Source organism: Apis cerana, linkage group LG3 (genome assembly GCF_029169275.1).
Source record: "Apis cerana isolate GH-2021 linkage group LG3, AcerK_1.0, whole genome shotgun sequence".
NCBI lineage: Eukaryota > Metazoa > Arthropoda > Insecta > Hymenoptera > Apidae > Apis > Apis cerana.
In genome coordinates this window covers 13,020,044-13,048,028 of record NC_083854.1, presented here as the reverse complement: position 1 = coordinate 13,048,028, position 27,985 = coordinate 13,020,044, and the positions used below count along the sequence as shown (strand labels likewise).

Sequence of the window (27,985 nt, the reverse complement as noted above, 5' to 3'; positions counted from 1 at the left end):
GATAAATGCTGTATTGAAATATTTAATTTTTTTTATTATTTTTGTACATTTAATTCAAATTGTAATAATTATATGCACAATATTGCATATTGACACAAAATAAGTATTCACATAAAAAGCGCATGCACACGTATTTCTTAGTACCCAAAATTTCAGTCTTGCAGAAAACATTAATGATATTCATTTTATAATACACGTTGAAAGAAAATTATTCTTTATAACTTACAATAATATGAGCATTTCTATCTTTCCAATCCAAAAATTAGCTATCCACAATTATAATTATGTTTTTGATTGATATTAAATTAAATAATTAGATTAGCTTAGATTGGATTAGCTTAGATTGCTATAATGGACATATCATTCATTTGATATTTGATTTTCATTCATACGTGTTTATAATAAACATGTTCAATATTCTATCATTATATCACAAATACAAGATATTAATATATTCGTGATATATTTTTGGATCGATTCTATAGGCTAAAACAAACATAAAATTATCAAAATAATATATAACAGTTTACAAAAATACTCAAATTTATTTATTATATTATAAACAATTTAAATTTCCATTAGATGAAACATTTCTATTTCCGTTCATATTACCGATTTCAGTTCTATTTTATTTTATCATAACGTAAATTTAAATTGTTTACAATTTAATAAATAAATCTTAACTGATATTCTTGTATACTAGTTTTATTGTGTTTATTTCAATATTATTTCACTTTTATGTTTTTTTAGCTTTTAGAATTGATCGTTGAAAAATGTTTCTCAAATATGTTAATACTTTGTATATTTTGTGATTAATAATTTTATTTTTGCGATGTAATAACATGTAAAATAGATATTCGTACTAATTTTGATTTTATAAGACGAAAAGAAAGTTTTATTAATATATTTAAAAAGATAATACCAACAATTAATGTATTAACTCTTGTTTTTAAAGAACAATTATTCTTGACTATTAAAAATATTGATACAACATATTTTTTTTTATGATTTTATGATATTTATATCATTTATATTTTAATAGACAAGAAAAAAATTCTTCTTTATTACTTTGGTCGTGATATTAAGTAAGTACATACAAAATAATATTCATTATTAAATACTATATTATATAATATAAAATGCTAATGAATAAAATTATTATTAATTTTTTCAACATATAATCTAATCTATGTACAAAATGAAGTAGTATGTTTTACTTTACAAATGCATAATAATTAACACGTAGCGTGATAACTACTCTTTACGATAATATAATCAAGTTTTATTCGCTAATAAAACGATTTACTTCTACTCCCGCGCTTTGTCCTTTTATTTTTACTTTTATTTTTAAAGCGAGGTAGAAAAAAAGAGATATTGTATAGATTTCTTGGTTTTTGTTGAACTCTCTTTTCTCTGTAATGACAATGCGTGGAAGGGAAGAAAGCCGTGTAAGGAGATGCCAGTCATTGGACAACACTGCTTTACAATATTTTTACAAAGTTCCGGTATTTTCACGATAAGTCGTGTCATTATATTATATTAATATTTAATAATATTTGTATCATGATTGCCTGAAATCTAACGAATAAAACAATAATAATGAATATCATTATGCTTTAGAGATCTCGATGTTTAACGTAATGTACATTTTCAATGCTTTACTGCTTATAAATAAAAGCTTTAAGTAGGATCAATTAGGCACTAAAATGGACGGGTCTCGTTTCTCAGGAGTTCCATTCGAGTATTGCTCATAAGTTAAGGACACTTAATGAAGTTTTAAGTACACTTAAGTACACTTTGTATAGCTAATTGATTTGTTCAAATTAACTGTTTGACTAATATATAAATTTCATAGTACATTCTTCATTTTAATATAATTTTTAGAAATAAATTTTCTTAACGATTAATTTTTCTAACAATTTTAGTAATATACATGATATATTTTATTTTGGTTTTGATGTTATAGTCAATTTTATAGGCAGTTTTGATACGTTTCATCTTTAGCGTCGCTTTCGGATTGATTTCAAAATCAGTTATCATGCCTTAAATTGCTCTCACATTGAACTCCTTATGTAAATTTGATAGTTGATAAAATAGCATGGACTAGAAAACGCGCGATGAAACCTCTTATATTTTCACTGACCGTTCGAAAACAGTTTTGTCGAAAGATCGATTCCTTCGATTCATCTCTTTAATATCGATCAAAACTGTGACAGCGATGTATCGATAGACTAGGATTTTTCGAAACATTCATATTGTGTTCCTTCGTTGCAGAAAAATATTTTTAAATTAATCTCTCTTCTGGCGGTGGTTTCATCACATTATCCATTTCTACACGCGGATTGCTGAATTCTTGAGCACTTGGACTGTACGTTCCTCGAGTAGCTCGTTTTTTCCTAGCCATCATAAATAATGCAACTAAGGAACCAGCTGCAATAATAAACAGACATCCGACGATAGGGCCAACAATTACCGCTATATCGAGTGCTTGACTACCCAAAAAGTTTTCCGTCTGGAAAATGGAAAACAAAATTTATCATTATGATTAATTGTAAACGAGATTTCATTTTAGAATATTAAAACATGCCTCTGTACAATTTTGTCCGGTATAATGTGGCGTGCATTCACACCTATAACCACCATTATCTCCGCATTTACATGTACCTCCATTTTGACAATAATCCTGTTAATAAGATAAATTATATAAAATATGAGAAACTATATCGAATAAGAAGGATATGATAGAAAAAAATGATACCGGTTTGCAAGGATCTATCATTCCACAATTATATCCACAGTAACCTGGGTCACAAATACATTGATAAGTTCCTGGTAAATTTTTGCATCGCCCTTGACCACAATCTGTTATTGGAAGTGAACATTCATCTATATCAAATAAACAATCGGGCCCTGTATAGCCGGTATCATTACAATCACAAGTGAAACTGTTTACACCATCGTAGCATTTTCCATCGTTTTTACATGGTACATTTCCTTCTGCATCTGGTGCGCAATCATCGATATTAATTTCACAATACAATCCAGAATAGCCGGGTAAACAGGTGCACCGAGGTGTCTAATAATTTAAAATAACAGATATTACGATTTACAAATGTTTACGCATTAAATTTTTACAATTATAAAAAAAGAAAAAGAGAAAATAATTTCTTTAACAATAAGAATATTATATTTTTTCTTGTCTTTTTTTCATTTCAAATTCTATCAATCAATCAATATAATAACAAAATATGCAAGTAATCGTTACTTACAAACATCGATAGAATTTACAAATAAAGTGATATTTGGAAAATATTTGAAAAAATAAATAAACGTAAATCGAGTTATATGTGCAAAAAAAAAAAAAAAAAAAAGAAAAAAGTAAATATTAGATATACCTGATATAAGAAATCACATTTGCCGCCATTTTGACACTTTTGTCCAATACAATAAGGAACATCGCAAATTGAACCTTCGTAACCAGTCGTACAAGTACAAGTGAAATTATCACCAGTTTGCGGATTGATAATATCCGTGCAACTGCCACCATTTTTGCAAGGTTGATTTTCACAAGTAATTAATCGGAAAATCTCACATCGTTCACCGGTAAATTGATCAGGACATTCGCAACGGAAATATCCGGGAAGATTTACACACACTCCGTCATGTTGACAAGGACTAAGAGTTACACACTCGTTTATATCGCTATCGCATCTAAAATAAAAGATAAAAAAAATTATTTAGTATAAAACGAACTATTATTACAATATTTATCGTTCAATAATATTTTTTTTATATACTGACAACCATCCTTGCCAACCGTTGTTACATATACACGTGTAATTAGCAATTCCATCGATACACGTTGCTCCGTTCTCGCATTTATTATTAATGCATTCATCTATGTTAAAAGAACAATCGTCCTCTGTATATCCCGCAGGACATTCACAAATGTAACTGTTTGCTTTGTCCAGACAAAACCCATTATTTTTACAATCTGAATCGAAACAAAGCTGGCATCCAATACTATCGTGATAGGTTGAATTATTTTCTTGTAACGCTAAATATTCTAATGGCGTAAAATTAGCGTTCTGATATACTTCTTCATACGTGAAATAATGTAAAAGCATACTACCAATTCTTACTTCGCCTAAACATCCTTTGAAAGCTTCTCCTGTAAAATATTTATTTTCTAATAAAAAAGATAAATGAATTTTTCTCTAACATATATCTACAATCTACGTATCTATTTCAGTTATTTATTCACAAAGATATGGATTATTTACATTACCTGACATTATATTATAAGGAGGAGAAGCTGTAGTCAAGGTGGTACGTTCAGTGAAATCTATCGAATTTTCGTTAATGCCACTTTTGTTTTCTAAGCTCTGTTTATTAGAACCGATTGTTATGTAACTGTGTTTATTTGATAAAATAGAGCCAAGCCCGCCAAGAGTGACTGTTCCGGTAACTAGCAAATCATACCACAATGGAAAGCTAAAATTTGGACTGACATGAGATGCATATTCGTCGTTAGAGTTTGCATATCCGCATTCCATAGAATTGTTGTTCAATCGTAACACTATAGATGTCCAATTGCCGTCAGCCTCGGTTTTACCAAAGCTCAATATCCCTTCGTTTTGTAAATCTAGCCGCCAAGATACCGTAATCTTGTCTTTATAAACGGAAACGGTAAAATGTTGATCGCCTATACGAGGCGAGATATGCATTAACGTGCCACCGGTATTCGATCGATACGTAATTTGAATAGTGTCGATTGTCGAATCCGTCACATTTTTTTCTTCCACTTGATTATAAACATAGGTGAAAGAAGTGGTCACTCCGTTAAAAGTGGCATTGGCTATGCACTCGTAACCATCGTCTAAATTTTGACATCTCGATCCAGCGGGACAATCTTGCAATTGACAAAATTCCATCTCTTGGCAAGTTTTTCCGGTGTATCCTCGTGGACATTGACACCAAAAATCGTTCCACGTGATATGACAAGTTCCATTGTGATTGCATGGATTACTCACGCATACGTTGTCGGATATCACGCCTTTCAGAATTTTCTCATAATCAAATGTCACGTTGCCAAATTGTATCGGAGTGGGAATATCGTTTGCCTATATAGAGATATAAAACATTATTTTTTTATTACTATTATTATTCTTTTACTATCGTTATTAAATAACTTTATCGAGTAATTCGATTAATTCGATCAAACGCGCATGCAGAAATTTTGAAATAAGCGATTCTTTTTATTTTTGAGAAACGAGAAAAATTTTGAGAAAAGTGAATTATACTCTTTTTTACCTTTAAAGGAAAGAATTCAACGACCATAGTTTCGACGCCGTTGGATATCTGAACATCTTGAATGATTCCTTTAAAGTTCACTTGAGGAGCTTGGGATACCTCTATCTGACGATTATCGACTTGTCTTATGTATCTGGATGCTTGCGGCAAACCGCCCAAATACAAGACGGTTACGTTCAATTGGCCAGAAGCGCTGATAGTTTTCCGGAAATATTCGGTACCGTTAATTTTCACTTGTACCAACGTCACGTTCCTGATCACTTGTATCAAGTGATTATTTCCATCGTTCAATTTCACACCGCCAACCGTGTAAGCTTCCGTACCATTGAACTGAATCCTGACAAGTAACTCGCCCCCCTCCAGTTGAGCCGCTATGTACGTTTTCTCTTGAGGTTTAAGATCCGTCTGCGGATTCGGATTTTCCGTTCCAAGATAAAATATATCGCCCCTGTCTTGTCTCGTACGTATGAACATGGAAATGTCGACGATCGATCTAACCGCTCGTCTGGCCATATCCGACACTTTCACGGTCACGTATCCGTTGGTGATATTCTCGTATCCAAACGTGGCCGCCGTCATGTTGTATTGACAAGTGTGGCCAAGATATGGCCTCTCGCATTTGCAGGAAAAGTCACGCCATCTATCTGTACAGTCACCACCGTTTTTACACCGATTTGGTGAACATTGCGCCTCTCGTGGACATCCCGGTTCAATATCCTCCATGTACACCGTTTTCAACAAGGTGCCGGAATATACCTGGATGGTGATAATATTTGGTGAAAGATATTTTTTTTTCTGAGTACAAAATGTATGGTTATGCAGTTGAAAAATTTTGCGTAAAAAAAGAAAAGAAAGGAAAAAAGTTTTTCCATAAATTGATTATTCGTGATTTATACTTTACTTTGCGTTAAAGAACGTACCCATTCTCCATTAATAACGACATCTTCGGTACAACCGACGAAGAAAGACGGACCGTGAGTCAACCGTCGCAGATAATTGGTGGTACCTCCAACGTAAGTCATTGGAAAAGAGGTATGATTTGAATTGGAACCCTCGTTCAAACTGATTGGATAGATCGTTTGCTCCTCATTGGCTGAGAGCACTAAGTGCGTAGCATTGATCGCGACGAATACTTTTTGCCAAGTAGAATCGTTCAAACCGCTGCCGATAAACACGCCCTCCCATTTGTTCAAAAGGCTCGAGTGCAAATTCAATTTGCCGTTCACGAGTTCGAGGATGTAAAACGTCGATCCTTTCCCGATAGCTAATAATCCATTTGGCAACGTCGTTCGAAAACGAAATTGTATATCGTATCCTTCGTCTCGAGTAGTGTTTACTAAAACGTACGAGCTGCCGTTCAAAGACATTGTTGTTACCTACGAAGAGAAAAAAAAAAAAGAGAAAAGAAAATATATAAATGGAAGTTGGAAAAAAAACATTGATTCTTTTTTTTTTACATCTACGCACCTTCTTCTGTGTCGCGTATTTTTGTGCAAGATATACAACAAGTGTAATTTCAATTAAACAAGCGAAGTCAATTTGATGATATAATTCGTTAATTTCGAATATATTCTTTCAGAAGAAAAAAAAAAAGAAAAGAAAAGAAGAAGAAAATTGGAGATTAAAAAAACGAAACTCACGTAATCACAAATTTCTCCGTGATATCCGTTGGGACAAGTGCAATTGAATTTGTGTATAGTTTCGTCGACAAGATAAGGCCAACAAGTACCGCCATTTTGACAAGCGTTTCCCTGGCAACCGATCAATTCCACCGAACAATTTTTACCGCCGTATTCCGGCTCGCAAGTGCAAGTATAATCGGCCCTTCCATCTGTACACACACCATGCTCGCAGGGTGAATATCTTTTGCACTCGTCGATATCGTGTTGACAATGATCACCCTCGTATCCTTCGTCGCATTCGCAGGTGTAACCACCGATACGATCAACACAGGTCCCAGCTTGGCACGGATTACTATCACATTCGTTGATATTTACCTCGCAATTTTTCCCCGTAACACCTTGTACGCAAAGACACTCGTACCTGAAATATACATTTTTAAGAAACTTTCGGAATATTTCCTCTTTTCTTTCTTTTCCCACAACACAATGCTTACCCGCTCGCATTCGCGTAACTGAATTCTTGATTGAATATCGAAGGTAACGTTAACGCGTCGCTCTTGTACAATTCTATCTTGGATCTCTCTAAACAAGTGCCGTTATATTGACAGGGCGAGCTCTCGCACTCGTTTATATCGACTTCGCAATTTTTCCCGGTATAACCAGCGTAGCACTGGCATTTGTAATTCTTGATATCGTCTATGCAGTGAGCGCCGTTCACGCATGGGCCGGATCGGCAATCGTCGATATTTTTCTCGCAATGCGCGCCCTCGAAACCGGTATTGCTACAGTCGCAGGTATAATTGTTTATACCGTCGATGCATTGGCCGTGGTTTAAACACGGCAAAGGTTCGCAATCGTCGATGTTTATCTCGCAGTTTAACCCTCGGAAACCGGGTGAACAGATGCACATGTAACTGGCTATTTCATCGACGCAAGTTGCACCGTTTAAACAGGGATCACTTTCGCACTCGTTTACGTCCATGTCGCACGTTTTTCCGGAGTAACCAGGCGGGCACTGGCATTCGAACGTATTGATACCGTCGATGCACGTGGCATTATTCTTGCACGGGCCACACAAGCATTCATCTATGTCGATGTCACAGTGATCCCCGGAAAATCCTGGCCTGCAGAAACAATTGTAGCTGCCGTCTGTATTTACGCAAATGCCGTTGTTGCACAAGGAACTGCCCTCCACGTTGCATTCGTTCACATCTTCGTCGCAAAATTTTCCTGAAAAAAAATGAAAAAAAATGTGAATACAATCGATGTCAATGTACATATATATATAAAAAGGGTGTCTCAAAATTCACGCAAGATTTGAATTTTGCGCCATTTATGCGGTGAAGTGTTGCCAACGAAAAAAAAATGACAGCTGACAGTTCAAGATTATTAAAAATGAAGCGCTACACGAAAGAATAACGCGTTTTCATTGTTGAGCAATTATTTTAAAAATAATATTGTTTTTCGAACAAAATCATCTTCAGTGATGAGATTCATTTTTATCTTGATGGATTGGTTTATTAGATAAAATTGTGGTATTTGAGGTTCAGAAAATCCACGAGTAATTGTTGGGAAACAAATGCATCCACAACTGTTACTGTTTGGTGCAATCGTGCAACATGATTCAATTTTTTGTGCCTAAATTGCAAGATATGGACGATAAGACGATGCCATGTGCCATAACGAGAAACGATTCAATTACTGTACTTGTCATTTTCTCGTGTAATTTCTCATTTTGGTGATCAGAATTGACCGATCAGATCGTGCGATTTAACACCGTTGCACTTTTTTCTTCTTTGAAATCTAAGATTTATGCCACGACCACCCACAACGCCTCGAAGGAGGAAATTGAACGCTGTGTCATCGAAATTCAGCCACATTTATGCAAAATACGGTCATGGAAAGTTTCAACAAAAGACCGCCGGCAAAGCCGTGGATATACAATTCCATACATAACCTATACTTTACGAATCGATAAAAAATTCACAATCTTTAATCATAAATTCGTGTTTTCTATCAAAATTACTTCTTGCTTAAATTTTGGGACACTGTTTACACGTATCACATTCAACGAAGCGAATTAACTTTTCATTTCTAGCGAGATCTACCTTGGAAACCATCCTTGCACTTGCATTCATATCCTTGATCTCCAAGATCTACGCACGTGCCGCTGTTACAAGACACTGTCGCGCAATGGTCGACGATAAGAGTGCAATTGGGATCCCTGTAACCCTCGCGACATTTGCACTCGTAACCGGCGATACCGTCGACGCAAACCTGCCCATCGGGGCATATCACGTCGATACAATCGTCCACGTTCACGTCGCAAGTTTTCCCTTCGAAACCACGTGGACACTCGCAGACAAATTCACGCCGAGATCTCGGTATCAACGTGCAGTTCCCGTTGTTGTGGCAAGGATTTGCCGCGCAAGCATTGTACTCCCGCTCGCAATTTTCGTCCATGAAGTCTTTCGTGCAGTTACATATGTATCCGTTGATTCGATCGATGCAAGTGCCGCCATTTTGACAGGGCTGCGACAAACACTCGTCCACGTTGATCTGGCAATTTTTACCTGACGATCACAATACGTAATAAATAATTTACGTTTCGAATGAATCATCGATGAAGAAAGTCTACAAAAAAATATTCGATGAAAAGTTGTTATTATTGTATGTCGCGAATAACGGATGTATAAGTCGTGGGATAAATTGGATGGACGAACTTGATACATTTGAAAGAGTAATTACTTTGTGCGCGAGAAGAAAGGAAAAGAAACGTTTGCGAATCAATTATGATTACCGGTGTATCCTGGAAGACATTGACAATAATAGCTATTTTGTTGATCAATGCAGATACCGCCGTTACGGCAAGGATCGCTGGAACACTCGTCCACGTCGATGGAACATTCAGGTCCCGTCCATCCTGGCTCACAGGTACAATAATAACCGCCGGGCTGTACGGAGCGAGACGTAACAAACAAAGCAAGAGGCCACATACAGATATATATATATATATGTATATATATAGAAGGCGACACGGTTGATTAATCGGGTGGATCATGGCATGCATGCAAAGCGATTTGCAAATTTTTTTGTCTCACTCACATAATCGTGACAAGCGGAAGCTTGTTTGCAAGGTAGATCGCGACAGGTGATCGGTTCCTTGCATTGCGGTCCCGTCCAAAATCTTGGGCACTGACACATAATACCGAAACGCGTCTCGAGACAACTGCCTCCGTTGTAACAAGCCGAACACCAATCCGAGGCGGATGACAGGCATGTCGTTCCTGATGTTCATATGCGTAAATACGTACATACGTAACAGCAGCATCGTAAACACGTAATCGAAAATGGAAGATTTGCGGGAAAAGAAGGGTTAGTTACAAAAAAAAAAAAGAAAACGATAATACGATATAGAGACAAACAGCGTGAATACTTGAATTTCTAACATTTGTCGCGTATTGTCGTTACTATTATTATTTACCTTTCCATTCCGGCGGGCAAGTGCAATTGAATCCGTCTTTGTTGCTCGTGCAAGTACCCCCGTTGCTGCACGGATTATTGGCGCAATAATTGACGGTGCAATTCGGGGGATTGCCCATGTAGCCAGGATTACAGACGCATTGCGGTCCGTGCGCGTCCTCCACGCAGATGCTGTTCGAGGGGCAAGCCGCGTTCTCGCACAAACTTCTGAGCTCGCAGTGCCGGCCGGCGTATCCGGGCGGACAGTTGCAGTGATACGAGCCGACGTCGTCCACGCAATCGGCGCCGTGCTTGCAAGGATTCGACAAGCACTCGTTCAAGTTCAACTCGCAGTTTTGCCCCTCGAAACCATTCGGGCAATGGCATATGTAACCGCCGTAATTGTCGTAGCACACACCGTTGTTCAAGCAAGGATTAGCCAAGCATTCGTCTATGTCCACCTCGCAATTCGCACCCTCGTATCTGAAACGCGATCGCGATGACAATGATAAATTTCATTGTTATTTATTCGTCTTACATGTATATAAACACGTTTCCACGAATTGTTCTTTGTAAATAGAATAGAATAGAAAAAGTATAAACTTACCCTGTCCTGTCGCATATGCACGTATAATTATTAATACCATCGATACAAACTCCGCCGTGCCTGCAAGGATTCGGGGAGCATTCGTTGATATTCGTTTCGCAATTTTTTCCACTCCATCCCGGCTGGCAATCGCATTTATATTCGGTCTCGGTCACCGCTAAACAAACACCGTCGTTCCTGCACGGACTTTGCTCGCAAAGCCGTACGCCGAGCTGCGACTCGCAGTGAACTCCGGTGAAGCCCGGCTTGCACGCGCAGCTGAAATCTCCTTTTATATCCTCGTTGCACGTACCGCCGTTCCGGCATGGCCCACTCAAGCATGGCGGACCTGTTGAATTTATCGCGATAAATACGACTTTACGATTTTATGCGACGGCTCGAAGTGCCGGTCGAGTAGCGATTTTAGTACAGCGGAAAAAAAAGTGCGACGCCAGCGCCCTTGAAAGCCCAAACACCTGTTGCCTTGGTAAGAAACATGCTTTGAGATAGAGAGAGAGAAAGAGAGAGAGAGAAAGGAGGGGGAGGGAAAGAGAGGGAGAGATAAAAACAAAAAGATACGGTGAATATGAGAATCGATATGAGAACAATCGGTGGAAATATTATTACGATTCTTATCGGAAAAAATTAGGAGAAGGAGTAATATTTTTTAGATTTTGCTTTGTTCTATAAATTCGTATCTCATATTTGGCATGCTATATATATATTTTTTTCTTTTCTTTTTCTTTTTTGAAAGTCGAACATCGGAGCGAGAAATTTTAGAGGGATTGTATCGATATTATTATTGCAAGCGTTGTTTTAATGTAAAATTCAAGTAGCTAGGCAGCGGATGAAACGTTAGAAAAGAAAGATAAAAAGTTCAGTGCAAGGTTATTAAAATGAAATCTAAAAAGAGAATACATGGCCGAGCGATCGTTATTTTCATTTATGGAAATTTCGTTCACAAACATTCGAATTTGTCGATGTGTTTGTAGAAAGAAAAAAAAAATGACAAGAAGAAGAACAAAAACAAGAAGAGACAAGATTACTAAATAAAGGAATTATATTTCGATGATTTGCCATGGATCTATCTTTCTATCTTTCACTCGGTGCCAAAATCCCGTATATTCGACGTCAATGTCTAACCGTTGTCAATTTGACAGTTGTTGCCTGAATATCGGGCGTAACAGTGACACTCGTAACGATCCTGCCGTGACACGCATTTACCATGCATCATGCATGGCTCGAGATAGCAGAAATCCATGGTGGTGATTACGCTTGATCCTACACCACCGTTAAGTCCGCTCGTACCACCTGAAAGTTTTCGTACGAGAATCTGGCATGCAATTTGCTATTTGTATAAGTGATACACGCACGATCGCACACTGTGTGTAATCTGAAAATTCACGCAGGAGACACGAGTCGAAACAATGTAATAAAAACGTGATCTTCACACTGATACTGTGCGATAATTTCAAAGTTTCTATTCCATTCATAGTCTACTAGAGAGAGAGAAAGAGAGAGAGAGAAAGAGAAAAATAATAATAATAATATCACGTTTCAACTTTTCGTTGCAATTGTACACCCGAGTATGGAATAGAGATAATGATCTATAACTACGATAATATACTTGGTGTACTCTATATTTCCGTATATATCTTTACATTTTTTTCTCCTTTTGCACGAGGGGGAAGAGGGGAATTTTCAATTTCGAAGAGAGAGAGAAATATCCTTACATCCTTTATTTTCCGCGGGGCAGGGGCCAAAAACTGCCCCGTTGTTCATCGTGTCGTTAAAAAGAATTCCGGGGCCCTGCAGGATACATCCTTTGAATCCTTCTCCCACGACGAGGGAGCCATTCATATCGTAATCGGGCAACGTGAGAATGGCAGCGTTGTAAGTCGCGTTGGCGATCACCTGATGGGCAGAATTTAAGAGATACGAGAAATTACGTACGATCGAGTCGAGAAGAATGAATCGATCGGTAAGGAAGAGCGGCGTTTGGAAGAAAATAATTACCTGGGTATGGCCCGCAGCGTTCAACGTGAGATTTCCGAGTCGAAAGAACAGATTGACGTTGTGCCAGGCGTTGTTCAACAGCCTGGCGTTCAATCTCGCTTTGTATCTCTGCTGCTCGACTATCGCCGCGAACAAAAGTCCATCCGGTGTCACTTCGAGGCTGATCGAGTCCTCGTCGTACTTCTGCGCGAAGAGTCGGCCGCCCTCGCATGTTCGAAAGCTCAAGCCGCTGTGCCTGTGCACAGATACGAACGAGCTCAATTTCAGGAATGCCGATCCATTGAAATAAGCCTCTCTGGGGCGTTCATCGTGATTCTTGTGTCTGATATCTTGGGGCGCTTCGTCGGTCACTACTAATAAACTTGTAAGTACTGAAAAACGAATAACTGAAATTAATTGCGAGTAGAGTTTCGATTACGCGTGTTACGTCGACGTATAGCAATTTAAATGTGGCTAAAAACAAAGTGTATTTACTGCCTGAGTGAATAAATATAGCAGAAAGTGATAGTTTTGACGAAGAAAGGGAAATATCGAATAATAATCGTCGAATAATTTTTCTAATCGATCGTTCGGGAGAGTTACAGGTTACCGAAAAAGTGAGGTTATGATCGATGGTATGGTACGCGCGTTCGTTCTAATCTCTCTTGTCGTTATTAGTCGAATAACGTGGAAGGATTTGATTTAACGTTATTAAACATTGTATCTATTTTATTTCATTTATATCGTAAGTGAAACGATTATTCACGATTCATATTTATATTCTTATATCTCGTTTACGTATCTTGATTATCCAATTCTCTGTATATTTAAAAGTAGAATAACATTTGCAAACTTTTATAAACGAGCTAGGTTTATGAAGTGCACTGCACTCGAAGGAGGGAATCGATGATAACCGTTAAATAATGCATGAGACGTACACAGCGTAAGGCAAGGTAGTGAGAGGTTAGAAAAGGAGAGACTGTCGATTAGGACGGACGATTATTTTATGGTGAAAAATTCGTCGAACAGAAATTTCCATTTCGACTTATAATTTAAAGTGTTTTCGTTTCGTACGATAGATTTATTTAATCGGAAAACTGTGTATCGTTAATTGATGAAAAGGAAAAATTACCAAATTACCAAAACGTCGTTAACGAGAAATTTGAAATTGCTCAAATAATTAACAATAGCATAGGAATTAAGTTAAAACCAGTTTTAATGGCATTCTTACTAAAATTCTACCTCTAAACCATTCATTCTATGCTAAATAGAAAAACGCACGCTATCTCCCCGTTTTCTATTTTAATAAAACCTTGAGTCATACGTTTCTGAATACGCGCGCGCATATATATATACACGTGTACTATTCTTTCCAATTTACATTTTCTTACAATGAACGGATTTGTCACCTCGCGATACCCGCGTCATCGTGACACAACGTCGGAGATAATAAAGTCGTTCGAGGAGATCGAAAAGATTCCATTCACGAAACGAAACCCAATTCGTTCCTTAATTCGTTCCTTCGAATAGATTTAGAGCGCGATCACATGTTGCGCGTGACGCGGCATCGTTGTAAAGATAACTCGAAGATAAGGGGATATAGAATTTTCGTGGAGAAGAAATTACGAAAGTCGAATCGTAACGAAACTATTGAATCGAGCGAAGGAAGCGCGGCAACAGCGTATCTTTAATTAAGATTCGCATCGTGGTGGCTCGCCACGAGTTTTTCCACGGTCCTCTCGCATGAGCGCACGCGACACGTTCGAGAATGGACGCACGGCAGGAACTCGCGAGTCTGCGCGATTCGCATATAAATATAAAATGAAATAAAAACAAGGAATGTACTTTCGGCCATGGTTTTTCGGCCGGTGATTTGTTTGATTGTGCTTCGAATGTAGGAAATGTAATAACGCACGGGGGAATTATTTATTGTTCTCAATCTCGAGAAGAAAAGCTTTCTTCTCGAAGGGGAGGGAAGAGGCTCGATCACTTGGACAGAAACGGTTTATGAAAATTCATGTATTGCAACGCGATCGTGAGATAAAACGATAAATAACCGGAAGCAACTTCCTTTTCCTCGGAGGAACGCAACGGCCAATATGGTGACGCGCGGCTGGCCGCGCAACGATGAATCGATAGAGAAACGCTCCGTTCTCTGTTTCGTGGCTATCCAGGCATTGAAGTCACTTCTGCGCGCAGAACAACGGAGAGAAAGATTTCTCGGAAGTGTTTCATTCCTCGAGTATTTGTCACACTTTTGAGATCGGTCGATCGAGATGAGAACGCGAATTGGAAAATTTGAATAAATATATACGAGAATTCGTATAATAATGAATTTCGTAATATTTTTTTTCCTTTTTTTTTTTTTTACTTGGATATATTAGAAAGTTTACCGCTAGAAAGCATAACGAATCGGAGAGGCTTTGTGTAAAATTTCACGATTCGTTTGCTATGTTTGGTAAGAATTCTTCTTATTCCCGAGAAGTTGTGTTACGAGTTGTATTACAGTTTGTAGAGGAGAGAAAGAGAAGTTTTGTCAACGATGGGAGAAGAATATTTTGTAACGATATTTCGATGTTCGGAGGGGAGGGATGAAAATTTACGAGAGAGCATGCATGGAAGAGATTCGGACAAAGGTTAGAGTTTCCTAACATTTTTAACACGGTGAATAGATTTGTTGGTATGTATATGAATGCAATTATATGACTCAACAGCATCGAGCGAGCCTTGCCACGCCTTCTCTCCTTTAACTTTCTTTGTTGCTTTACAGAAAGCTACTTACACTCGAGATGCTGTACACTAATAGGTGTATACACTTATAAAGATAATGGAAGCAACGACAGTGGGCAATAGAAAAGAATAGAATCAGAAAAGATAGTCGATCGTAAAAAACGCGTATCGATAAATTATCTCCCTTTGCAATTATAAATTAATTGGACAAAGGAGGATAAAAATGATATATATCTATTAAAAATAACGATATTGTGTATCCGCTTGTAAGCGATTAGTGGAGAGATATTAAAAAAAGAAAAGAAAAGAAAGGAAAAACAGAAAAAAATTCCACGCGTTTCAACGAAGGAGTGTAATTAAAAGCGTTCAATACTTTTTTTAAAAAAGTTGAAATATTCGATTTTGGAATCGCGATAATTGTTTTAATTATATACGATTGATACATTTTTTTATAGAGTTTCGCAGAATTTCAACAAACAAATTTTTATCGCGGCACATGCCCGACACACCGTATAAATATTACAGTAGTCGCATGCTTTGTTTTATTATTAAATCCAATCTTATCTATCTCTTTTTATGGCCTTCTCATATTTTTTCCGATTCGCCATTTATATTTCAAGATTAATCAATGTTATAATATCAAACGTATAATATATCACTTGTAACAACAATAAAAATAATATGTATATTCACATTGTCATATCGTATAATTATCATAACACGTAAGCAAATTTATATATATATATATGATTTAAAGTGATCTATCGCTGATAGAGAACGTTAGATACGCGTCGAAAAAACAGGTTATATTTTCGATGACTCACTCTTCTGTATTCTGTTTTGTAATAGGGTACGCGTGTATATAAGGAATTTCTAACCGAGTGGCAACCGAGTTCTGTATGCGATATAATTATTGGAATACACGAAATATTTTATCGTACAATCTATTTCGAGTTAACTCTAAGGATCGTCGAAGGAAAGTAACTGAACGAGAATTTAATCGCGTCTGTTTAAGCCTCGTGGCTCACTTACAATTTGCGAGGTAAGTACAAGTCCAATTAGGGAAGGAAAAGTATGATTTCAGAGACTTTAGAGAGTGTTAATATGGGGGAGGGGGAAGGAAAAAAATGTAACGTATATTTAAAGAATTATCTTTAATGTTATATATATGCTTGATGCAAATTGTTGTGTATCAATTCTGATTTTTTAGATATATAAAAAAAAACATTTCGAAGAAATAAAGCACATAGTTGTAAATTACGTTCTTTCATTGTCGAGGAAATTCTATTTGGATAATTTTAATTGGAAATGAGTTTCTTGTAATTTATAATTTGTTTTCATACACTTTTTATTTTTGACAGCTCATGCTCGTTTAATAGGTATGAGCTGTCAAACAGATATCACACGTATCACCGCGTTTCTATTTTTCGACGATCCGAATCGATATCGAACGTAACGTAACAAAATATACAAATATACGTGGATAAATATACGGTCTTCCAATCGTACAAAATTATTTTCGATTTACAACGTCATTTTTGTATAAATATTTTATCTATTAAGAAAACGACGATCGTCCATTTTCGTTGCCTTTCATTCTCATACAAATACACACCAGATGTATCCACTTACGCCCACTTATCCACCTATATAGAATTCTTGCTGCAAACATTGTTTGATCGGGCGTAGCGCAGAATTAAAATTCACAGAATTATTCAAATTAATAATGGATATATTTCTTCGATAGAGCGCCCGTTTCAAATTACCATAACAAGACGAAATTTTAACGAATTTTAATGATTACACGCTATACGGATTGTTTCGAAAATCGTCTCGAGCGTTTCATCCGTTTCATCGAGCGAATATTCCCACGGTTCGTTTCGATCCTCTGCATTCGTTTCGAATAATCGTCGATCCGTCGAGAACGAGAAATCGAAACGATATTTTCGTTCGAGTCTAGGCACCTCCCCTCCAGCTTTCCTTTCCCTTTCCACATTTTCCCTCGAAACGATCGAATCCGATCTCTCGGAATTCTGATCCTTCCCTCCTCCCCTCCCCTATTCTCTCCGGATCGCGTTTCATCTCGCATAGCCGTTTCGCCAAAGTCGAAGGATCGATCTTCGGTACCAGAGACGAGAACAGGTACGAGAAGAAAGAAACTTTCGATTTCTTTTCCCGAGCCCTCCGCCCGGCAACTTTCAACGCGCGAAGCCTCGTAGCGCCGCACAATTTTATGTAATACCATACTTGGCCGATACGAGCGGTAGCGGCGGCCTTGCGCGACGACACGACGCATCGTACGAGCGAGCGAAGGAGAGTTGGTTAAATTTGAAAGGGACACGGTCGTACCGAACGTAATTGATTTACGTTCTTCCGTGATAGTAGCGAGCGTTCGAAGGAAAAATGCATTCCCTTCGAATTACGTTGCAGCGGTATAAATAATACCGTCCGAGCGCGGTGATCGGTTAGTGGATAGATCGGACTGGATAGAGAATGGATCTTATTCATTCGAGCAGCGGTTCTCAAATGCGGAATTCTTTTGCAAGGATAACGCGAATTCCATTGGCTGTGTGGATGGATGCAATACGGATGATACGGAAGAGGGACGATATTGGAGGGGATAGTGCCCGGAATTCGAAGGGAAATTTTGAAGGGAAAAAGAGAGGGAAATGGAGCGTCGATGAGAGAAGGAGAGAGGAATACTCTGCGACTAGATTCCTGCGGGTGTAATGACGGACAACCGCGTGTCCAATCTCGTTCTCTCGCGTATATAAAAATATTCGAGACCGCGTCGCGCTCAACTTTATCGCGTGTACACAATTTGCCACGAGTGGACGGACGCACCTTGATTGACGTGCATCGATTGCATAACGCGAACGGGTGATCGTGTTGACGTTTAAGAGGATCCGACGAGTTAAAAAAAAAAAAGAAAACTGCGTTCGAAAAATTGAATAAACGCGATATATACGCGAATATTATACATTCTGCATTCGTCGTATATTATTCGTTTATTATTGCTTATTTATAACGGAAGACAAGGTTTCGTTCGAAGGATTCGTTTCGTAACAATATCCATGTGTCATCGAATATCACGTATAAACGAGGATTCCGACGAACAAAAGAAATTAAAATTGGAAATTGTCGCGCACAACATTTTACGTTTAGAAAGCGGAACTAAATGCAACGAGAAGAGGGAGGGGGATGGCATTAAATAATTTTATCCCTTAATTTCTTTTTTTTTATCCAGGAATCTGTGAAACAAGTCGTAAAATCGCAACATTTTTATCACGAGCCAAGAACTTTCTCCGATAAAACGATCCGAATTTCGTTCATTTTCTCTAATATGATTTATGCTTATATTTAAAATAGAAATGACGCGTAATTATGAAATACCTTTGCGCGCGATGCTCGAGTTTGCGAGACGGAGACAACTTTCTCGACAATTTTGTGAGAAAAACTTTTCCCGATTTGACGCGCATTCTTTTCCATTAATTTTTTTTTTTTACACACAAACGCAGATAGACAGAAGATTTTCGATGAAAAAAATAATAAAAAAGAAAGGATAAAGGATACGTGTGTCAAAATTAATTGATAATTAAAAACAAGATAGAAAAAGAAGAAACGTATCTTTCTTTTTCAGAATGCATTTTACTTTATTCGACGCGTTAGAATTTTCTCTTTAAAGTCCCCAGTCTGGTCAAGCCAAACGCGGACGCTTTTCGGAAATATTTCCGTGTAATACCGTACTTGGGATGAGTTCAACGAGGTTACGTAAGATAACGATCATAGAGATACGAGATAACGATATAAGATAAAAATCGATGGAAATTACTCAGCGATATATTTGAGAGAACGGATGGAAAGAAACGTGGCAAAACGTCGACGTCGCAAAGAATTGGCTCGTCCTCGAGAGAAGCAGATTTGAATAACGGCCTTGGTATAACGTGGCGTGCATCGTTGCAATCCCGAACGAAAGGCGCGTTACTAGAGCTTCCGGTTGTGCGTGACGCCTCGGGACGAGCACGTTTCGAGCAACGCTGCCGCGTGTATATTCGCCGCACGACATCTCTCCCCTTCTTTCGGTAACGGTATAAACTTTTACCGCAGCTTCTGCGCAGAACGATCGGCGCAGGATGGATCAGTGACCGCGACCCGAACCCACGACAACCACCCGTCAAATCGTTGTTTTCGATGCGCGATTCGACCATTTATCTAAAGTGTCCTATAACTTTCTTTCGCGCCACGCCACGAATGACTTTGACTAGCTATTTTTATACGAACGTGCGGCCTTATCTATTAGCCGTTTACGGCAACGGTTTCAGTCGTCTCGGAGCTGTTTTAAAGTACGTTTCGCCGGTCTGTTTTAAAACATTTTTCTACACCGTTCGGATAGGAAGCGTTTGCGGCGTGTAATGGTTCGTTGCTTTAAAAAGGTGATTGTGCAAATGATATCGCAGACGAGGTTTATTACCGTTTACGGGAATGGTATTACGATTATCCGCGATTGATTTAGAGCTGGGAATTTTGAAAGACAAAGGCCGCAGCGGCGGATACGGACCTTGTCAAGGCCATGCTCGTTGAAAATCCACGAGATAGTGGATGCCATTAACGTTCCCAGGACGACGGTACGTAATCACCCGATCAGAATGGGATATGTCGATCGAAGTTTGGGTTCCACGGCTATTGACGGCTTGCGAATCTGAGAGGCTTGGATTTTCTATTTATATTTCCTATAAAATGTGCATCGAAAATTGATCTAAGGACAATAGACCTTCGACGAAGCCTGGATTTCACCCGAACAAAGTTCTTTTGTCCATTTGATGGAAAGGACTTGGAAAGGTCTTACAGTTTGCTCCTCAACATGAAAAACGGCCAGACGATGCAAAATCGATGTAAGAGAAAAGCTGTTACAATTTGATGGGGACTGAATGCGATTAAAAAAATTCTCTTCATAAACGAAATAAAAACGCAGCTCGAGGAATATTTTATGAATAAGCCCCAACAAAGAGGGAATAATAAGGGTTGACGATGGGATCCTTATGATGGAAGAAGGTGATAAAACAGAACGGTTCATAAATCAACCATCACTCTCGCGCGCTATATCTTTTCATTTACTTAATATCTCAATATCAAATATATTTTAAATATTTCAGGGAACGAAAATTCACGTTCGAAGAGAAAACGGTTTATAATCAGAGCAAAGTGGAACGTTGATCTTTAATCTTTAACGGCGATTTCTTTTTTCTTTTTTTTGTTTTTAATCATAAACGATCTGGTAACGTGCCAAATATTTTAACACGAAAGGGGGTGGAAGGAAAGATAGATAAGAGGGGAAGGGCTGGGTATAATAACGCCAAGATTTAGATTGGTTGGCAACGTTCTGAGCGTATTGAAATAATAACACGTTTCCGTTGTACGTGTACGCGCGCGCGCACTTACCATTGTTTTCTTTTCTCGCTTTTAAAAATGACACGCTCTAAAAAGAGGGGAGGAAAAAAATATATCGCCGAGGAAAAACCGTCATGGTGATTCTTTTGTGTGACTACCATCACTCTTTCATATATATATATATATATACACACGCTGCACATAATATATAATAGGCGTCGATGAGAGAAGGATGCTCGAGGGAAAAGAGATCGTAATTTTACTTAACTCGCGTTTTCAACGACTCTCTTCCAACCCATTCTTCGTTCCGTTTCGATCAATTGTAAATTTACTTCATCGACAATTAATAATCGGAAAACGTAAGTATCGAATAAGAGACGAAATAAAACGCATCGAAAGAACACCGAGTGTGCTTCATCTCGAATGGAATTCGGGAAAATCGTTTTACGAATTTATCGAAGTTTCGTCCGACGGATTTCACAGAGGGAATTATCGATTTTTCGAGTGAAACGTATCGATACCAGCAAAGTGCAAGCAAAGTGTATACGTTTCACAAAAGGGAGTCATTTTTAAATAGCCAATTTTTAATCATCACTGGCCGTCGGCTCACGTAGAACTTGCACCGCGTTTTTTCGATTCCCTAGCTGCGTGTAACGATAAAATCTGGCACACGGTTGCACGGAGGAAAAAGTGGCACAAGGATACGCCGAACTTGATTTTTTCCCCCCAACGTGTGTCTCATTTTACGTTAAAAAAAATATAGTTGCAAATGCTGCCGCTTAATTTCCCGGCCACGTCGTCTTCCGGATCGCTGCAATGCCCTACTTTAATCGAACGCGTGGCTCCAGTCGATCGGAAAACCAGTTTTTCTATCGTTTTCTTAATTTTCTTCCCTATCAATTTCTGTATTTTCAAGCTGACAAATTCTTCTTCTTCCACGTAACGAGAGAATCTAATTCAATGAGATTATTCGAGGACGAAATGTAAAAAGAATTTTCTACCACTTCTCCGATAATAATTTTTAGGAAGAAAAACTAATATTTTAATTAATCGCGATTTAAAGAAAAAAGAAAAGGATTCAGAATTTCTTTGTTTGCATAAGTGAAGTGAGATTGAATTTAAATAAATAATAAAATTTTCTCTGCACATGACGCGTGTGATCGATGGAAATTATTTGTGTGCGATGGTGTATATATATATATAGTTCGTCAGTTTAATTGGTGTATGTGCATAGATGAGTCATATACGGTCTGGTTAAACCCAACGAATCGCAGGAGGCGTAAATAATTATAATCGCGAACGAATTATTTAATTAATCGAATCGAACAAGTGTGTAAATTTCTACCCGATACGCGATCAATTTCAATAACTCCAAGCGGTTGTTGTCGATAATATAGGATACTATTTTACTATTAACCTCGACAAACGTCAAAAAACGTTTCATTCGTTTCAAATGTTCATTCGACGAAACTCGCCAGGATAGGAACACGTTTTTATAAACATTTGACCGACTCGAAATTTATAAAATATTTTGGATTATTTATTTCGCGATAGTTTTTGCGTTATTTTATATATATTATTATTATTATTTACACGTAACGCGCAGCTGATTCGTATTAAATTACAGAGGGAGCCATCTCTACAATATAATATTTCTCGCCAACAATTGATATCTTCTCGTAAACGATATTTTAATTTGGCTTGGATATGTATAAAAAATAAAAAATATACGTTTTTAAACTGTGGTTTTTCCTTTTGTTTTTTTTTTTTTGAGACACAGAAGAGATTACGAATAATGTTAACCAGAGACAAGAAAATAGAAAAGACAATAACGTTGAGCACATGGCCCATGAGAACCTCGCTAGTGTCCTGTCCCCATGAATTCTTTGAAAAAAAAAAACCTTTCACCGAACTCGAGAACTATTCAAGAATTTTCTACTACTTGATTCTCTGATAATAACCAGACTTTCGAACATGCACTTCCAAGTGATACTTGGAAAGCTTTGAAAAAAAAAAAAAGGAAAAGTAAAGAATTAAAATTTTGAACAAATTTTCTTCGTCCATTGAAATTTTTCTTTTAATTCTATATTATTCTGAATATTGATATAAATGAGAAAAAATTTTCCTTTCCATATAGTTACAAATAGTCCAATTATTCTATTTTTTTAAGATTAATAAATTCGTTAATTAGAACAGCTATCCGAATTTATAGATCGAATTTATTATCTATAATTTTTAATATATTAAATACTTCCTTAATACCTCGATTTCGTGATATTATTCGAGAAAGAACATTTCAAGGACTTCATACATTTTATATTATTAATCTCTTAAAATTTAGATTATTTTTTTTTGATTTTAGTATCTTCAGGATCTTCAGGATCTTCAGGTAACATTGAGACATTATTACTTAATTACTAATAATTTAATTTTTTGATAATATATTTATAAAAAAAAAAAAACAATTTACACAAAGAACTAATAATAGAAAAGAGAAATAATTCTTATATGATAATAATAGCCATGTAAAATAATAGATGTCCGTTTCGATGATAAAGGAAAAAATAAATAAATATATTGTTACAACATATCGAATTTATTATCTATAATTTTTAATATATTAAATACTTCTCTAATTATAACACTTTGATTTCGTGATATTATTCGAGAAAGAACATTTCAAGGACTTCATACATTTTATATTATTAATCTCTTCAGGTCTAGTCAGGTCATAGTATCTTCAGGATCTACGGTAACATTAAGACATTATTACTTAATTACTAATAATTTAATTTTTTGATAATATATTTATACAAAAAAAAAAAACAGTTTACACGAAGAATTAATAATAGAAAAGAGAAATAATTCTTATATGATAATAATAGCCATGTAAAATAATAGGTGTCCGATAAAGAAAAAAAAATATATGAATATTTTTATTTAGGGATTAACGCGATGATCCGATTTTTTTATTTATGCACCGTCCATTTTGATAACGTTTATAAAAGGTAAAATAATGTATAATAAAAATTGTTTGCGGCATAATAGAGAGAAAACGGTTTACCTCGTACAAAGCGTATAAGGAAGCTAGAGAATCCAGGAAGTAATGACTAATACAGTTACAGTAAAGTTAATCAAACCTTACCGTTAAAGGAATGTAACTTGCCGATTCTATGACATTCTACGCGTTACAATGGTATCGATATTTAATTCGTTAAATGATTCGAAACGTTGCTCTTATTTTATTTACAACGTTTAAAGCGTTCGAGAATTTTCCAAAAAAAAAAAAAAAAATATAGAAAAGAATCAAAAGACAATATCACGAAGAAAGAAAATGAGACTGAAAAAAAGAGAAAGAATAAAATTTTTTATTTATATCAGCGTATTTTATATAGGAGCGAAGATAATCGTTAAGAACAATATACGGCAAAACCGTATTCGAAACGTAGAAATGAAATAAAACAAGCAGAACCGTATTCTCCGTTGGTCGCGCTTCGATGATCCCGAAAAAATGCATTCTTTTGGAATGCCCAAGTTCCACATTCGACGAGCGTACGCAATATCGAAAGAGGAACAATGTGTACGCGCGATTGATTAAATTATTCTTGGAATCTTGGAAATTTTTTGCACTTATAATAAATTCAATTCGAAACAATTACATCGGCGAAAAAATTGCGAATTATTACAATTGATAAAGCTGATAAAACATCCGATTCTCATAAACGTCGTATCTTCTCTTCCAGTAGAAAGATTGATCGCAATCGATCGATAAGATTTCCTCGAATGAAATAAATTTGATTTTTATCCTCCTTTTACGTTATTTCGCAAAGGAGGCGAAGAGCAATTGCGCAAATTTTATTCAACGTTTGAATTACAACTATCGGGAATATTACGGTAGTCGTTCCTCGACGAGGTAAAATTTCTTGGACGTGAAATAAAACGATGCACTTGTTACGGAATCTAGTCGAGTCTTTTTACGCTGACGATAAGAAGAAAGAAAAATGATTAAGACTAGCATCGTCCACCAGGTATAACGACGAATGTGGAACCTCTGTTCTGCGCAGTGGTTGGTATGTGTATAGAATACGTGTGTCGTTTGAGGCACGCACCTGAGCGTGAAGCGAGGGATCAACGTTAATGCACCGACGTGGCTTCCACCTGCGTTAGACGAGTCGAAATATGTATGTTTTTTCTTCACTCGGAAATCCTAGTAGCTAGATACCTCAAATGTGTTTCAATTTTATGCTTGACGGCACGATTTCCAAACGTGAATTTTTACGAAAAAATCACGATCTCGTAACATCGAAATATATGCATATTTTAATTCGAAGTAGTTTTCCAACAGACAACTTTGATTTCAAGAGTCGATTAGATTAGTTAGCATTGATCGAGAAGGGAAAAAAGCGTCGAAATTGATACTAGTTCTCGGATATCTGTTAAACGTTGTTCAAAATTGGTTGAAAGTTTTAAAAGCTTTCGCGAATGAAATTATGCGTACAAAAGAATTATGTTATAAAAAAGAGAATTATCTGGAATATTTAGAATAATTAATTAACAGACGTTAAATAAAAAAATGCATTGATTTATCCTCGTAAGGGAATTAGTAAAAGGGAAGTCGTTGAACAACGCAAGATATCACAATGAGATTGCAAGACGATCGATATTCCTACTGGCTGTTTTACGAATTTAATACGGATACTTAAATGAAAATATGAACTTTTCCACTATTTTTTTCTACACGAATGATTGCGCGTATCCATGGCATTCTTATTTTTAAAGTTTGATTCGAACGAAAGAAAAATCATCGTCATCTTTGTGTATTTTTTTTTTTTTTAAATTACTTTAGTCGTATGTCCAGTATGAGGCTACCTGGTCATTGCACCAACATTATCGATCAGACTTTCGTAATTCGTTCCTTTGCCTTTGAAATATTAACATTAACAATACTTGGATAAATCAAAATAATAACACAAAGCTAAAAATTGCGAAGCAATTCGAACGTTGTTCGATGTCGGTCGCGGAGATTTCAACACACCGAGCAAGATCGAGTGATCGTTATTTTACATAATACGTTTGTTTGTATTCAATAACAATTATAAAATATAAAATCATAAATATTTTCTTTGTGGGAAAGATATATATAATTATTAGGAGAAATCGAAGAAAAATTAAGAATACTAAAAAAAAAATTAGAAAAAAATAAACAAAAATTTGGCAAAAAGATTAAAAAATATATGGAATTTTCATGAAGCAAAGCAAAAATTTATTTTAGTCTATCTTAGTACACACGAAGAAATAACAGTACTTCAGGTAGACGATCAGGTGTGCGGAACGGTTTGGCAGGGCGGTCTCCCCACCTGTCATAAATTCAACGCTACTGAGTTCATCGTTTGCGTTGATCCACGTATAAATTTGAACGACAATGTAACATAGGTTACCCGCCACAAGAAAGATAAAAACTCGATATCGATAGAAATATATTATTTGCTAATGGATAGTCGAATAATAATTAATAATTATGTTTAATTTGATGAAACTAAAAGAATTGACGTTCGTGTGTTGGATCGTAGTTTGTAAAGCGACCGTAGGGACTGTAGCGGTGGGCTACAGAGAAACACGGAGTAAGAACGACGCACGAATGGCGAACATGCCCGGGGCCTTACTCACCTGCCACGACGTATCGCGCCCGCATTGTCGTTGACCGGTCTAAAGATCTGCAATCGAATTCGAGGACACCCGCACTTACGGCGTCTCTTGTTGCACATTCACTCACGAGACATCCTCGGTCACCGCACTCGTCTCTGTCCTTTTTATTTTGTATTGAATTAGGAAAACTGCACGCTTATGCTTTTCACGCACTATAGAGCGATTCTGTTCGCTTCGCTCCTTCACGTAATACATCCACCCGCAACAACTATGACTACCGAGAAACACACACCGAGCGAGACTGCGGCTCTTCTGGAGAACGGTCGGTTGCTATTGTGAAATCTCCCTCCACCGACTCTAAGCACCTTTACTTCAGCACTAGCACGCTACGGCCCTGTGTCGTTACTAACACTGTCTGGATCGCTTCTATATCTATCTTTCTCTTGATCCTACTGCCAGGTGCGGATCAACAGATCGCGTTTTAAGCAATTTGAATTTTTATTAATTAAATTTCAATGTTTCTATATTGAAATTTTTCATGTTAAACGTTTTAACTATTGAAATTAACACGCATGAACACTTATAAATAATACATACAAACAAAAATTATTTATATAATTTATATTTTCATTATTTTTAAATAGTTTCAAGTTTTTTTAGGTTACTTATAAACTGGATTGTGTTGTGTGTGCATTATTAAAATATTATACAAAAATAAAACGAGAATTATATAATATATATTTTAACTATATAAAATCTTTTATTAGAAAAATATTTATAGTGGTGTAATTATTTATTTTAAAGAAAAATATTAAATTCAAATGTTAATTTATACGATGTAAAACGTGTATGATATAATATTGGTTGATAAGTGTACGATATATAAATATGTAAAAATGTAATTAATGATTAAATTGAAAATCAATTTATTATTATAATATGAAAAGAATTGGGTGGAAAAAAAACTCCTCTGCCGTGACAATGTCATTTTGTCAGACATTGCCGTGACCAGGATTCGAACCTGGGTTACTACGGCCACAACGTAGGGTCCTAACCACTAGACGATCACGGCTATCAGAGGACTTAAAGAATGTATCTTTTTATATATTTTTCTATGTCATATAGTATATTAATATTAAATTTTTTTATATATTTTATATAATAATTTATTTAATATATTTATTAAATCATTACGTATAATTTTATAATATTATTAAGCATAATAAATAAATAATGATAAAAA

At 36.5% G+C, this 27,985-nt stretch overlaps 1 protein-coding gene, 2 long non-coding RNA genes and 1 other non-coding gene across 8 annotated transcripts; 2 read left to right on the top strand and 2 right to left on the bottom strand.

Moving 5' to 3' along the window:
* Positions 1-13: 13 nt before the first annotated feature.
* LOC108001083 (protein crumbs) lies at positions 14-27,985 on the bottom strand. Of its 4 annotated transcripts, XM_017061923.3 has the most exons (19): positions 26,764-27,985; positions 13,000-13,370; positions 12,717-12,897; positions 12,127-12,294; positions 11,005-11,332; positions 10,420-10,880; positions 10,041-10,222; positions 9,736-9,889; positions 9,044-9,508; positions 7,430-8,165; positions 6,954-7,356; positions 6,234-6,689; positions 5,314-6,069; positions 4,289-5,123; positions 3,802-4,171; positions 3,396-3,711; positions 2,759-3,076; positions 2,588-2,683; positions 14-2,512 (listed from the first exon to the last, which is right to left on the bottom strand). In XM_017061923.3, the coding sequence occupies exons 1-19, from the start codon at positions 26,786-26,788 to the stop codon at positions 2,285-2,287; spliced, it is 6,849 nt and encodes a 2,282-aa protein (XP_016917412.1). In that variant the 5' UTR covers positions 26,789-27,985; the 3' UTR covers positions 14-2,284. The 4 variants fall into 4 exon arrangements, with proteins under 4 accessions (XP_016917412.1, XP_028524125.1, XP_028524126.1 ...); XM_028668324.2 differs by lacking the exon at positions 12,127-12,294; XM_028668325.2 differs by lacking the exons at positions 9,736-9,889; positions 10,041-10,222.
* LOC133665854 (uncharacterized) lies at positions 6,689-7,379 on the top strand. The gene is made up of 2 exons (XR_009829276.1): positions 6,689-6,823; positions 6,893-7,379. It is a non-coding gene; the product is annotated as an uncharacterized LOC133665854 (long non-coding RNA).
* Positions 13,370-22,836, top strand: LOC108001084 (uncharacterized). 2 transcript variants are annotated; one of them, XR_009829275.1, is made up of 4 exons: positions 13,370-15,658; positions 15,749-16,430; positions 16,558-20,760; positions 20,862-22,836. It is a non-coding gene; the product is annotated as an uncharacterized LOC108001084 (long non-coding RNA). The 2 variants fall into 2 exon arrangements; XR_001766637.3 differs by having other exon boundaries at positions 15,749-20,760.
* On the bottom strand, positions 27,743-27,814 carry Trnah-gug (transfer RNA histidin (anticodon GUG)). The gene has a single exon. It is a non-coding gene; the product is annotated as a tRNA-His (tRNA).

Excerpts from the sequence above, each read along its gene's own strand:
- LOC108001083 (XM_017061923.3), bottom strand. The coding sequence starts at position 26,788 with ATGCGGGCGCGATACGTCGTGGCAG. Across the intron at positions 6,690-6,953 it reads ACGGAGAAATTTGTGATTAC|GTAACAACAATGTCTTTGAA; the intron begins GTGAGTTTCGTT and ends TTCTCTTCGTAG. Across the intron at positions 3,077-3,395 it reads AATGTGATTTCTTATATCAG|ACACCTCGGTGCACCTGTTT; the intron begins GTATATCTAATA and ends TTAAATTATTAG.